We start from the raw sequence: 15354 nt of genomic DNA on the forward strand, positions 1-15354 counted from the left end.
ATATTTTTCCTTTCTCTGCCCCCTCTCCCCTGAAAAAGAAAATCCAACAGCACCAAATGGGTGGGGGATAAGGATTCCATTTTCAACCTAATCTCCATCTGTGGACTAAACTCTTTTAACTTTGCTTGTGGGATCAGGATTCAGTCTATTGTAAGAATACTGCAAATAAGTAATTTTTAATTACTTTGCATTATAGTCTTAATTTTCCTCATACATTTAAACTAAGGTTCCTCACAACAGTGTCATGACATCGTCAGTGCCAGGCTATAGAGACAATATGACTATATGAAAAAATATGGAAAAGCGAAAGCCACAGTGAGAAAATTTACAGAGCTAATGCTATTGATAAATTTATTTATTGTATCTCAGCAATTCAGTACAAGTCTACGGAGTCAATAGACCAAAGATCGAATGCAGTTTTTTTGAGCTTGCTACTGCACTATAGTGCAAATCCCAAATGCAGCCTGAGTAACTGGACTGCATTCTCGATAGTTTTGTGAAGGACAAAACATTTTTCTCAATAAATGTGGCACACAATGGTACATGCAGAAATATACATCTGAGTTACATCCATGGTTCCTGTGGCATCATGCATAAATTTAGCATTGCAAAACAAAGCTTGCCCTTTGTTCATGCCAGTATACAATTTGTGTGTGTGCAGTCTCTATAATTACTTACTCAACTTACATGTACACATTTTTTGTGTATAACTCCTTGAAACTCAAACTCTGTATCCATGGAGTGTCTTCTTCCATCCGTGTTGTAATGTACTGTCAAGAGCATGTTCAGAAATCTGTATCCCATCATTCCATTGCCACACAATTGGCTTCTTGCTGCAGAATTGTGCTACAGAATCTCAGCTTTGTTACAATTATATTTGTAGCCTTTATGGGTGTAGAGAGAACCTTGAAAATATGAACCGAAGCAAAACTGATACAGTAGTGCTTTCCTACATCTATAGGAAGTCTAAAACAATAGTGCTGAGAAGTAAATGACTGTGCATCTCAGTCAGGGCTCTATGGCCTCCATGATTCTGCAGCTACAGAATTCATTTTTTTTCCAAGATGGCACAAAAATCAATATTTTTGCTATGGAATTTGCCATATTGCCATTTTTCTGTAGTTCTGCCTTGCTCAGACTGGCTTGCAGCTGCTGCCTTCCCCACAAGGTTGAGTTAATAACCAGTGCATGCTCCCTGTATTGTTCCATGGAGCCAGTGCAAGAGTTTGGCTTCTAGCCAGGGTGTGTGAGAGGCAGAAGTGAAGCCAAGTGGAGAATAACATAGCAGCTTGAGGAGTCTTGAGGAGCTGGATGAGTTAGTGATGACAGCTGCAAGACTTACCCTCACAATCCCTCCTCCCCTCCCTGGTGCACAGGGAGGAAAGGAGGACCAAGGTCCAGGATGTGGAGTCAGGCTTCCAGGAAAGTATAGCAAAAAAAACTATGCTCAAAAGTAATTGTGTATTAGTTAAAAATATTCACTGATGTAAAATTATAAGCCATAGTTGTGTGTGTTTGTGTGGGAAATGGGAATGGATAGTATTTCATGTCAGTAGACTAAATTAATGTTGCCATGGAACATAGGGAATGGAATATAGAGGTTTAGGGTGACCAGACATCCTGATAAAATCGGGACTGTCCCCATTTTGAGGAGTTTGTCCTGCGTCCCCACCAGAGTATCATTGGGATGCCATTTGTCTCGATATTATGTTTCCTGGCCTTCAGTCGCAGTTGGTCTTTAGCGGTATTTCAGCGGCGGGTGCTTCTGTCTTTGGTGGCAAGGTTTATTACCCACCGCTGAAATACCGCCGAAGACTGTCCGTGACTGAAGGGCTCTCTGCTGAATTGCCACCAAATTCCCAGATGGGTGAGTGTAAAAAAAAACCAAAAAAACACTCCCCCTGCGGCGGTCCCAATATTTTCTCCTTAACATCTGGTCAACCTATAGAGGTTGCTGCTGCAGAATTCAATTCCATTGTGCCTCTGAGTACCCAAGGGCTTGTAGGTGTGTGTGTATGTATATGTATGTGGACTGAATGGATTGTCAGAACTGTGTGTTGCCCTCTACAAGCTAGTCTGGAGAGGAAATGGGGCCCTAACACTAATACAACTAGCAGAGATTCTCATTTCTTTCAAGTGCTAGAGGCATTTGTTCTTGAAGAAAAAGGGCCTGGCCCTTATCTGTGAAGCCACCGAAAGCGCAATAGGTGATGACTGTGAAATCCTATGTGCCAGGATGTACAGTACAAGGGATTTACATGAATAACTCTTGTTAGAGTTAACAAGTTTTGTAATTAAACCTAATGTTCCTTCATGGGAGAATAGATACCTTTGTGTACCGCAGTAGCTAGCACGGTGGAGCTGCATTAAAGATAGTTAACTCCTTAAACTCAATTTTCTGGCTTTTATAGATACCCTTTACATAGTTACTTTTAACAAATGTTTTTGTTCAATTTCATTGTAAATTGTTTTATATTCTAGCAATGCCTTGAGGCATATATTTGGTTAACTGTAACTGACTTTGATTTTTACTTTGTTCTGGTTTATTCAACAGGGTGGGCTAAGTTCCCAAGCTTTTGTTCGTATTGAGATAGAAGACATTAACGATAATCAACCTATTTTCGAGCCTGCCAGCTATGTGACAAGCATCAGTAGTCATACGCACCCAGGAACAGAGATCATCAATGTTGTTGCCACAGACAGGGATTCAGGCATATATGGAGTTGTGACATATGAGCTGGTTCCAGGAGAATTTTCTTCGTTTTTCCAAGTGGATACTTCTTCAGGTACAGTATGCGTGTTTGACACAGAAATTATGAGACACACCATGTCACACTTTTACTTTGAAATTTAGTTTCTTCATTTAGAGTCAAGTCATAAAATGAAAACTTAGGCTCTGTGGCATATGTGCAAGATATTTTGTGTGTGTGTGTGTGTGTTGGGGGGGAGGGCGTTGTGAGCAAATGTTAAATGACCTTTGCATCTACTGGAATAAATAGAGCTCTAGAATGTATGTCACAGGAAGTGGAATGGCAAGCAGCTGATGTCATTTCTTTAGCATTTTAAATTGGAAACTAGAGCATTTTGGCTATGCATCAGTTGTGCATTAATTACTTTATACATATGTTAATGCATGGAACACTAAAGACTTATCCTGAGTGCTTTTTATTGGGGGATAGTTAGTCTCTCACCCCACCAACAAGGAGCCTACTCTTCTAGCTTTCTGTTTCCTTCAGGATTTCTATCAAATAAGACCCCTCTTTATAGCCTTTCAAAGTGTGCCACAACAAATTTCCCAGCATGCTGACAGTCTCATGCTACTACCAATCTCCAGTTCTATGTCTCTGCTTGACTCCACTGTCAGCTTCATGAGTATCCTTTCCTGCTCCTTACTTCCTGACCTGGCCTTCTCCCCCATTCTGACTTCTAGCTTGAGGGAGAGGTCTGGATCCCACATCTGGGGGTCCTGAGTCACACTAGGAGTGTAATCCAAGGCAAGAGGGCATTCTTGATAGGGGCAAAGCAAGTCAGTCTGAACTACTTCTAAGAGTCTTTAATGTACCTTGCCTTCACAGAACTCGCTCTTTTAGCACTGCCCAAGCAGCAGTCCCTGCTGGGTTTTTTTGTAATCCTGGGAAACTCTCCAGTGCCTACTGGATTAAATACATGGGGCATAACGAATGCCCAAAGTACACCAGACTTTCAATATTTGGCTTTTAATATTTGGTAACTAAACCAGAACCACAGTTCAACTTGAAATCTAGTATACGTACACTATTAGGAATATATCCTGATTGTCAGTATTATTTCCTGATAGTCTGTTATTTACGATTAATTAACTTTGACATAGGGGATTATTTCATATGTTTTAATAATTTTGCTGTGTTGTGATATATGTGTGTGTATTAGCTGTTTGACATGGAAATCATCATGAGGAAATACTCTTCTCTCAAAATGATGCCTATTTGCATCCTGTGACCTAACACCTAAAATATTCTGATGAACAGAAGAAACTAATCTTCTTGGGAAGTTGGCCCGCTTACCTTGGCTATTTCATAATTTACTTTTACCGTGGACCTTAACTGCCTGTCAAATCAGTCCCTCTAGGGCATATCTGATGCCAAAAATATATAGGTCAATCAATAATCAGGGAACTAGATCTCTACAATCATTTAACTGATTGTTTCAAACTGCATCAGGGGCCTTCTCAGAGAGAGCCCCTGTAGGTTAGTCAAGAAGAATTGGCTTTGCAATATGCCTTTCTTTAAAGGGCTCTTCTCTGTTAAATTTTGGCCCTTTGGCCTGATTTTTCCAGTTTGGGTGATTTGTATAAGGTAAATGTCATCTTTAATCATGAGGAGTACTTGAGTCATCAGTATCTTGTGGAACTATCATAGTATTTTATCAAACAGAGACTAAATTAATAATGAAATAACCTGAGGTCATTATTGTTGGCACTTATAAATGAAAAACCATTTGGGTTGAAGACACTATTTCCAACCTTATAGCACTTAGAATCTGATTGCATATAATCAGATCTCATGGGTAATTCATGAGATCCGGCTGTGTTTTATTTTAACCTATTAATATTAATGCTGATATGTCCTTTTTGGTAAAGGATACCCTTTTTCCTTTTGCCTTTTTTTCATGTCTAGCTGCAGCAGTGCGTACAATTAATTAATGGTGAGCTGGAATAGTTTCTAGACTGTTGGTGATATCTAAGTGACAATAGATAGCCCTTATGACTGTCAGACTACTCAAGCTCTGCAATCTGCTAGGTTAAGTAGCTATGGAAGTTGATCAGTATTAAGAATTGGAAGCAAATTCTATGGCTTGCTGTGTGACAGCACAGAGTCTGAGTTCCTCCTCTTTCTCATTTTCTGAGAGGCAGGAAGATGACCAGTTGCCATTTAGGATTTTCCCTTTCTGTAAGAGTCTCTTCTCTGCTTCTGATATTGGAGGGATTCACTGAGAACATCGAGTGTCCGTGCTGTTCTTCTCTCAAGAGGTTGTAAGGAGACTTACTCCAGCTGCCATGTGGATTGCATTGACCCAGTTTCATGGGGAGAAAGAGATGTACAGAGACTATCAGAAATAGAAATTGTATATTGAGAACAGGTGGGCTGCAAAACTTCTATAATCTCTCCTTTCTCATGAGCTATTTGAAAACATACTTAAGGGAGGTCGTTTTTTTAGCCTTCACTGTGGACTTTCCCTTGAAGCCACCATCTGTGGATTGAAAAAAGAACAGGAGTACTTGTGGCATCTTAGAGACTAACAAATTTATTTGCGCATAAACTTTCGTAGGCTACAGTCCACTTTATAAGATGTATGTAGTGGAAAATACAGTAGGAAGATTTTACACACACACACACACACACACACACACACACACACACACACACACACACACACACACACACACACACACACACACACACACACACACCATGAAACTATGGGTGTTACCATACACACTATAAAGAGAGTGATCAGTTAAGGTGAGCTATTATCAGCAGGAGAGAAAAAGAACTGTTTGTAGTGGTAATGAAAATGGCCCATTTCCAGCGACTGACAAGGAGATGTGAGGAACTGTTGTGGGGGGGGGGAGAAAAATAAAGACTTGAATAAAGACTGGGAGTGGATGGTCCATTACACAAAGTAAAAGTATTTCCCCATGCTTATTCCCTCCCCTGCCCCTATTCCTCACAGCTCCTTGCCAATTGCTGGCAATGGGCCATTTTCATTACCGCTACAAACAGTTATTTTTCTCTCCTGCTGATAATAGTTCACCTTTCACCTTTCACTCTTTCACCTTTCCATGTGAATTTGCTCTTTTTTATCTACCTGTAAGAAAAATTAAGGAGTTTTTGCAAAATTAATATCAAACAGTTTTCATCTTATTTATTTTTAAAAAGTAAAACACTGTTGAACTGTTGGTCCAAATATATTTATTATTCTTACTTTAACATAGAATGAGACCTGCAGCCCTGGAGTTCTCTGTCCCCGGCAGGCGCGGGGCCCTGGTTTTTCTCCCATGCTGGGCACTAGTAAGGCCCCGCGCCTGCCGGGGACAGAGAACACCGGTGCCCACAGCCTGCAGCCCTGGAGTTCTCTGTCCCTGGCAGGCACGGGGCCACGGTTTCTCTCCGGCTTAAGCCGCGGCCCCGTGCCTGCCACAGATTGCAGGCCCTGGAGTTCTCTGTCCCCAGCAGGTGTGGGGCCGAGGCTTCTCTCCCCTGCTGGGCACTAGGCGGGCACACATAAATGCCCCGGCGGGCGCCATGGCACCTGCGGGCACCACGTTGGGGACCACTGAGATATATATATATCTCTCTTCCTACTGTATTCTCCACTACATGTATCTGATAAAGTGGGCTGTAGCCCACGAAAGCTTATGCTCAAATAAATTTGTTAGTCTCTAAGGTGTCACAAGTACTCCTGTTCTTTTTCCGGGTACAGACTAACACAGCTGCTACTCTGACATCTGTGGATTGTACATTGTACAATATTGTGGATTTGTGCCATGGCAAGCCCCATCTCATTTGCTTTTTTCATTTGCAAAGAAGAGATTAGGGAGATGACCATGTGGTATGGTAACAGAGGTTGGGATTAGAAGTTGTATGTGAATTTATTTTACTAATCAATTTCTTAATTTCTAAGTGATAACTATAATTGTTGGAAATGTGTTCAGGGATCAGGCAAGAGTGTTAGTTAACTGAGTCTTTTTGACTGATTTTGTTAGTCCTTAAGTAGTTTGGCTTCCTTTGATATGTACATGGGACAGAATGGTATTTTCAGTTTTAGGAAAAGACATTACAAAAGCCATATTTTTTACTAGCTGAGAATTGTAGTAATATAACAAAACTCATGTACCAGATGAAGCTATTCTCCAGGCCAATGAGATTTTTATTTTACAGTGTCCAGAATGTGTGTTTGTGTGTTATTGTAGCTCAGCTCAGGGGTAATCTCAAATTGCTGTATTCAGGAGTTGTAGCGCTCGCCAAAAAATAAAATTTTCTTTCCACTTTCTGAATAAAAAAAGAAATGGATAAGGGGATTAACAAAAAAACCTGCTTGCTGAATATCGCTTCCTGCCAGCTATGGCTTTGCTAAGGAAACTATATGTCTGTATTACCAAAACTGTAAACTTTGCACAGTAAGCAAACTGTGTTCACAGTAAAAAAAAAATCTTCATGACCTGTTGGTCATAGCAGTTGGTCAGGAACAGGAGATTTAAAAATAAACAACCACTTTGACATCTAGATACTATGAGGTTAGGCCTGATCCAAAACCTATTGAAGTCAGTGGGAAACTACCATTTACTTCAGTGGGCGCTGGTTCAGATTCATTGTGTGGTTCTAGATCAGTGGGGAAAAAGCTTTTCATTGGATGGACAGAAACATATTCCAGTACAAGGATTAGTGGAATTTTGAAAGACTGGATCAGTTGTATTTATGTGCTTTTTTAATTTTAAGATTCTCCATCATTTAGACTATTCTTTTAGAAATCTGTCAATTACATTTATTGTGCTTCTCAGTATGTAGATATTAGGATTAGCCATTTTTCATTTGACTGAAGGTAGATTGTTCCAAACGTAAATAGTTTGAAGATTGTGTGTAACTAGAAAACCATTTAGGTGTGTCATTGGTTCCCAGTTCTATGCTCTATGCCTGTTTTATTATAATTTATTTCTACTGGTGGTGCAAAATCCACCTTGGTTCACTTTTATATTTTACTTTCCTGGTTACCTGCATGATCCATGTTATCTGTGCCAGTGGATCTCAAACTTTTTTTTTTTTGCGGACCACTTAATGATCTTTCCAAATATTATTTATACCATTAGCTAACTATTGTAAAGCTCTTTGAATAAAAGCATTATATAAAAAAAAATTAACTTTTTTTGTTCTACAAATAAAAGCACACAACTCATTTTAAAATATCTCTCCCCCACTGCAGCAGCCCCCGAGCTGGGAATGGGACGGAGCGGGGGTCTCTCTCTCTCTCTCTCTCCCCTGCCACGGCAGCCCTTGAGTTGGGGCTGGGAAGGAGGGGGGTCTCTCCCTGGCAGCCACAGCCATGGAGCTGGAGAAAGTCCTCTTTCTCTGGCTGCCTCAGCCCTGCATGTCCCAAATTCCCCCACCTCCTCTTCTCACCTCACCTCACATGTGCGTCTTCTCCAGGGTCCAGGCACCTAATTAGTGGAGCTATGCCTCTGTGGTTCCACTAATTAGGTGGGCGGCCTTTCATTCTCTTGCGTGCTGCTGTCCAGGCCTGCACTTTAGAGGGAACTATCCGCAGACCACTTGAGTGGAGCTTGGACCACAGTTTGAGAACCTCTGATCTGTGCTATTTGCTCTGTGAGCAGCACTGGTTAATTGCCTGGAGCAAAGCATACTGAAGAACTATGCAGGCTAGTATGTTGTTTAAGCTGTATTTATCTGTTTTCCCCATTAATGATTAACAATACTTTATCTGAAGGTGTCATGCTGTCTGGAGTGACTCACCACTGTGAGTGCTAATCTCAGGTCAGCCTGTCAGAAAACAGGACAGAGGCCCAAACTGGTGGTAGGTTCTATTAGATTTCATCAAGGCAGTAACAAATGTGCATTCCTGGATCATTATACCAGCTTTATCATGGAGTCATAGACAGTCCCCTTATGCACTCCATCTTGCCATCCAGACAAACTGGACTTAGTGATAACGGTCACAAACCATAAATCACACATCATCCGATTGCTCCCAGTCCCAAGAGACTAGTCACTTACCCCAGATCAATTGGTATTCCAGCTCTTACGCCAAAGACAACGAGGGCACCACATTTTATAGTAAACTCTAACTATAGGTTTATTAACTAAGAAAAATAAATTAGAGGTATTGAGAGGTTAAAGCAGGTAAAATATATTAACAGGTGAATCAAAGTTCGTAAATCCAAAATGATAGCAGAGATGTAGTAATCTGCCAGTTTCCCAAAAGTCTTTTCAGTCCTACCCAGAATAACTCTTGAGGATCTTCTGTTAAGTTATTCCACCACGTTAGAATCCAAACAGCCCAGAGATAAAGTATCATTCCTTGAAATCCATTTTATAGCTTCTTCTTACAGATAATGCGACAAATGTTTTTACTCACTCCATGATCACCTGCTTTGAAATTAGCATTTCCTGTTACAGTCCTTAAATCCTTCATTAGTATTTCACAAGATTTCTTTGAGTAATTTAGTTACAGGGTTATACATAAACACAAATGTTTGAAATCACAAACAATAAGGTATTGCTCTAGTTTCCATGAATTGAACACCTGAACTCATTCTCATATAGGGTGACCAGATGTCCCGATTTTATAGGGACAGTTCCTATTTTTGGGTCTTTTTCTTATATAGGCTCCTATTACCCCCCACATCCGTCCTGATTTTCCACACTTGCTGTCTGGTCACCCTATTCTCGTACTAACACTCACTTTAATCTAGGGTTATCTAATTACAGGGGCATACATAATATAAACAATTTCAGAGGGTATGTGCAATGTAAATGTAATATAATAGTAAATAACAAGATATAGATAGGTGAAAACAATACAATTAACATCTCCTTTGATCTCTACTAAAACAAGTGACTTGGCCTGAATATCTACTAATACATGTAACTCTTTTGATATTCATACACAAATGAATTGGCTTATGGCTTTGGCCTGAGCTGGTCTGTCAGCATCACAAAGGTATAGTATATTTATAGGCATGGTTGAACAAGAAATTAGAAGTTGTGGGCCTTAAGATGCAACTGACATCATGAGTAAACCTAGACAGCAGTAACTCGAAAAAACTGACATTGACTCCTCAATTTATCATTTGTTTGTCACAACAGCAGCATTATTTCTGGGATAGCTGATGGAACACACACATTGTTTCTTCTTTGGTTGATTTTTATTTTTCACTCATGGGCATAGAGTTCATCCTTTAGTCTTGTAAATATACTACCTGAGAGCTGTAGAAAGACATAGGATTATCACCTCAGTTTTTTCAAGATAGTCTCCTCAAATCAGGGCTATCTCAAGTCTGCGAAATATGTTTTGAAAATTATTTTGGCCCAGTGTGACATCATCATGTTGAATTGCAGAACTTGATCTGACCCAGACTCTTCACACAAGTGCTCTCTCCTTGTTCTTGAATGCACACTTTCACCGACTATCATGAAATGTCTGATCTGAATCATAGAGAGGCAAGGTGGGTGAAGTACTATCTTTTATTGGACCAATTTCTGTTGGTGAAAGAGACAGGCTTGTCTCCCTCACCAACAGAAGTTGGTCCAATAAAAGATATTACCTCATTCATCTTTTCTCTCTAATATCCTGGCACCAACATGGTTACAACTATACTACATACATGACCTGGCTCATGAGAGCTGAGTTAAAGCCTGCAATCAACAGTTTTCTTTTTTAGAGTGTTGTATTCTCAACATGAGGTAATCATCTTCTGGACCATTAAGTTTTGCCAGAACTGCTCTCACTGGTCTTTGGGTGTCTGTTGATTACAGTGGGCTTTGGCCCTTTAATCAGAGGACTTCTTCTGTCTACTCAATTCAGAGAAGATGTGTTAAAAACAGCAGACAAGTAGTATTACTAATGCTGGTTGGGAATTTTTCATCAAAATGACTTTTCAATGTGAAATGCAAAATTGGCATTTTTTTGTGGGAAAATTTTGATTTTTACAAAAAAAAAAACCAAAAAAATTTCCAGTGGGAAAATTGAAATGAAGTAGCTTATTTTTGGTCAGTATGACATACACTGCATCTGCCTAAGTCCATAGGTGTTAGAGTTCAGGTACTTCACTCCCTCATTCTCTTCTATGGTTTGCGCGCCTTGGTTTTGACCACCTCCCTCATGGTGTACTGTGGTAACCCCTCTGACTCAGCCACATGGTAAAACATGTGAGTAACATTGCTCTGGTGCATCATGGGAGATGTAGTCCAGCCAAGGAGCCAGTTCATAAGAAAGACTAAAGGCATGAAGCACTTGAACTTCAACTTCCATGAATTACTGCAGCACCTTAGGCAATACAGTTTAATGTCACACTGACTCAAAATGAAACATTTAGATTTGGTTCCACACATCAGAATAAAATGTTTCAACTGGAGAGTGTCAGAAAGTTTTGTTTCAATCAATAATGTTGAAGTGAAATATTTTGACATTTTTAATTGAAAATTTTTGATAATTTTTTTGGTAAAAATTTGGTATCTCGACTTTTCATCCAAATTCAGAATGAAAACAAATGTTGGAATATCAGTTGCTGTGGGACATAAATTCTGATTTTTGCTTAACCCTAATTATTACATAGTATTTAATACTTACCAGATTGCAGACTATATCAAAGTAAAACTGGGATGTGTACTTCTTTTTAAAAAAATAAAGCTTTTTATGGCTGCTAATGATGTTTTCCTACTATAATTTATTATAGGAAAGATTAGTCCGCTTAACTTTTAAACTACTCCTGGCATTTTTATATGGTATGCAGTAAAATAAAATTGCTACACACATGAAGGGGTTCGCTTGAGTAAAGACAGATTTAAAATTAGGAATGATTTATTTTGGAACGTTCTAAGGCCACATTTTTAGTACAACCCCTTCAATGCCTCTTTCCCCTATTTTGCATAAGTAATTGGTAGCATATGTAAAAGACTGAAAATCATGGAACTGTATGACAATGGGTTAGCATGTTAAGCTTTCACCTCTGAAGACCTAAGTCTCTGTTAGGTCATAGCAGAAGACTGGGTGGGCGGCTTTTACCTAGTCATTAGTGGATATGTATCTCCATCAGAAGACTGCCACAGAATTTAATACAACTGAATTTGATTGGCAGTCTCAGCTATGGAGAAGACTAAGACTGGGAACAGTAAGGACCCAGGATTAGGCCGTAGGAACAGATTGGGTTGGCAGAACAGCGTGAAAAAACATATACACTGTGCCAGCCCTCATTCTACATGGTTCTATTTTCATTGAAGGTCACTAAAATGCAATAGAATCAACCAAATATGGGGAGAAAAATTACTAAAGCCATGTGCTGAAGACCGTGTATTTGTGATGGTAGCGTGATGTGTGCATTTGTAATGCATAGTACTGCAACACACTCCAAATTATTTTACAAAATATCTTGTAGTTCACTGGATGTCACATCTATGAATTACAAATTTTTACCAGATGGCAGAAATAGCACACCCCAACCCCATTCCAATGCCACTGCTGTTTGGTCTACACGAAGCTGCTTCCATGGCTTGACAGCAGCAAAAAGAGGAAAAAGTAGATCAAAAACTGCTTGTACAAAAAACAAAAATATGTGCACTTAACAAGCAGTAAAATATCATCACTCAGCATGCTTTTCCCATAGATAATATATAGACAACTAGAACATAATCCAACTACTACATAAACAACCAGCAAGTTTTGCTTTCTTCTCTCTTCTGGTCTGCTAATATTGGATTAATCCTCCTAACCAACATGCGATAGATCAAAATTTCACATTAACTGTTGTGTTCCAGAGCCAATTTTATAGACCCAGAGAGCCCTGAAGAGTGTTTTCCACGTTTTACCATTTTGTGAATGGTTGACTGGCACCTTTCAGAGGCAAGGGCTCCCCACATGTGTCTGGGAAAGGCGGGAGCACTAACGCATTGTGACTGAAAGCAGCAAGTCACACCAAGACTAAGTAGCTATGGAAAATTCTTCCACTATGTTAAACTGCTACAGATGAGCATAGTAGGCAACAGAGCAGATCAGTTTGAGGCTCAGGACGATATGTGGAATGCTGTGTAGTGCCCTCAGTGAAGGGAAAGAGCAAAGAAGCCCACTCTCATTGGGCTTCTATTTCGGTGTCTGTCTCTGTGCCTTATAAAGATTATCTCTGGTTACCATGGCAGTGCAGTTTTTGTCAGGTTGAGTACTGAAAGCTGTTTTAACATCTGCGAGCCTACCTGCTCACAAAACTCTTTTACTGAAAAGATTGTTGATTAAACAGAGATGCTCTTGGAGAAATTCAATAAGTTAAGTAATCAGAAACCACTGTTTGAATTCTAATGTCTTCCTGACCAGGTGAAATGCTTTGGCAGTCAAGGAGCCATATAGGTTATCTCAAAAGGCTCTGTGTTTTCTTTGAAAACACATATGACTGTTTCCTTGCTATGGAACTACATAGGAGAGCAGTATGCCTCTCTGGGAGATTTGCAGTTCATCATTAGCCTGGATTCCAGCACACTCCATTGTCATGTGCTTTGAGTTTTTGGTTGCCTGTTCAAGCCTTGTGTAGAAGTGTTATTGTCTAATTTTTTCCATATACAGAACAGCCTGAATTACTTCTGTGTGAGATTAAGGGGAGCAGAAGTATATCTCCATGAGACTGCATTTTGAATCTCTTCTGCAACATTTTGCATTATTCTGCCTCACAAAATAACGGCTGTTTTTGCTGGCAAAGTCAGACTTCTTTAGAAATGTAAAGGTGCAGTAGGGAGAAAACAGTAATAATCAGTTACATAATATTTTTTAATTTATTTATTTGTATTGCTGTAGCACCTAGGAACCCAAATCACAATCAGGGCCTCATTATGCTAGTTACTGTTCATACACATAATACAAAGACAGTCCCTGCCTCAAATAACTTACACAGTCTGATTATACAGCAAGAGAAATCTGATGGACACTGACAGTAGGGAAGGACTATATAAGTCTGAGGCAATATTGGGCAGCATGATAAGCACCCGTTTCAGCATTCCAGCTGCTTAACAGTTGTCAAGTTTGTTTTTTGTAGGCACCATATTAAAGGAGAGTTTCATGGAGCTATATAGTCCACAGGAAGGAAAGTACGCTTAAGCAATCCATATCCTCAGTATTGCCCAACCCCAAAATTAAAAAATCATGAGTTAGATGCCCCTAAATCATAAGAGTAAAAAGATATATGTAGTGGTTTTTCATCTATCTTTTGATTTTTTTAATGCCACCCACCCTGTGTGAGTGTGAGAGAGAGAGATGAGTACTGCAGTACCAGTTCTCCCAGATTTATAGAGTAAGATGATTTTAACCCCCACTTCAGGAGCTCTCACTGGAAGACCCAACTGAGATCAGATTGCACTTTTTTTTTTTTAATAAAATCTGATTAATTTGGCCCTGTGACTTTAATAAGACAAATTAGAAATATTTCCTAGTGGCTTTGCAATCTCCAAAATAAACAACTGCCACTGTAAAGTAAACATGCAAATTCGATCAGACTTTGAACCAGCAACTGAAAATTTTTGCTAAATGATTGTGATGTCATGAAGCATGAAAATCTTGTGTGAGGGAATTACAATACTTCTGTGAAACAGTTGCATTTAAATGCTAATGTTTAGTTTTCCTCACTTTTAAGTACTTATACAAGTTTGTGGAAGAGAAATTTTTTGTGCAATTCAGAGAGTGTTTAGTGAATAGGTGTCAGAAAGTGAGATATGGAGGGTCAGGCCTAATGGATGGAGCAGTAGCAGCCATGCCTATTGGTCAATGCAGTGGCAGGCAGGCCAGGAACTGGTGCCAGTGGTCAGAGTCAGGAGTCAAAAGCAGGGTCAGAGCAAAGCAATAGTGGGGCTGGGAGGCAGCCAGGAGGAAGGGCAGGCCTGGAGCAGGACTGGGAGCAAGGTTGCAGTTGGAGCAGGGGTGGAGCAGGCTAAGGCCTATGGAGTCTGTCACCCCTCAGACAGGGGGGGAATGGAAAGCTATGAAGTGTGTCTGACGAAGTGGGTATTCACCCACGAAAGCTCATGCTCCAATACAACTGTTAGTCTATAAGGTGCCACAGGACTCTTTGCTGCTTTTACAAGCTATGAAGTGACATTGGGCAGACTGAGCTGCTGTTTCTTCGGTGAGGCTTATATGCCTTTTCTGAGAGACATCAGACCAGCTCCTGGTTTGTGGATTGGCTGGAGCCTAGCACAGAAATGACTTACCATCGCATGTGGTAATCAGGCTATAGTTCAGGGATGTCTTATAACACACACATGCCTTACAGTAGGCTCAAAACCCAAATTCAGAAAGCTAACTGAAGCATGAACAGATACACAGCCGGATGTTTTAAAGTTCCAGTCCTCTGGCGTCAGATTGTGACTGGCCATTGTCCAGCTGAACTGGGCATAGGAGAGGTACAAGGAGACATCCTTCCCTGGCCCCACATAGTCTAATAAAAGTGCAGCCAAATCCCAGTGCTCAAAGAAGTGCAGGAAATGCTTGCTCCAGAGGCGTATGGCTCCCTAGATGGATCAGAGAGTAGGCAAAGACCAAACTCCTTCTCCTTCTAGTGCATCCCCAGGAGTATCACAGCAGGGTTGTTCTAGGAGGCAGGAGGTA

The 15354-nt window shown here is 40.2% G+C and overlaps 1 protein-coding gene across 9 annotated transcripts in view; it reads left to right on the plus strand.

The window, feature by feature from the left end:
* DCHS2 (dachsous cadherin-related 2) overlaps positions 1 to 15354 on the plus strand; it is a 236969-nt gene that overhangs the window by 109059 nt on the left and 112556 nt on the right. For all 9 annotated transcript variants that reach the window (XR_004000530.1, XM_030563596.1, XM_030563598.1 and 6 more), the window contains exon 3: positions 2555 to 2786. Coding sequence is in view for 8 of the 9 variants with exons in the window: in XM_030563596.1 (XP_030419456.1) it covers positions 2555 to 2786 (232 nt within the window). In the remaining variant the exon portion in view is untranslated. The remainder of the gene's footprint in view (positions 1 to 2554; positions 2787 to 15354) is intronic.

Source organism: Gopherus evgoodei, chromosome 5 (genome assembly GCF_007399415.2).
Source record: "Gopherus evgoodei ecotype Sinaloan lineage chromosome 5, rGopEvg1_v1.p, whole genome shotgun sequence".
Taxonomy (NCBI): domain Eukaryota; kingdom Metazoa; phylum Chordata; order Testudines; family Testudinidae; genus Gopherus; species Gopherus evgoodei.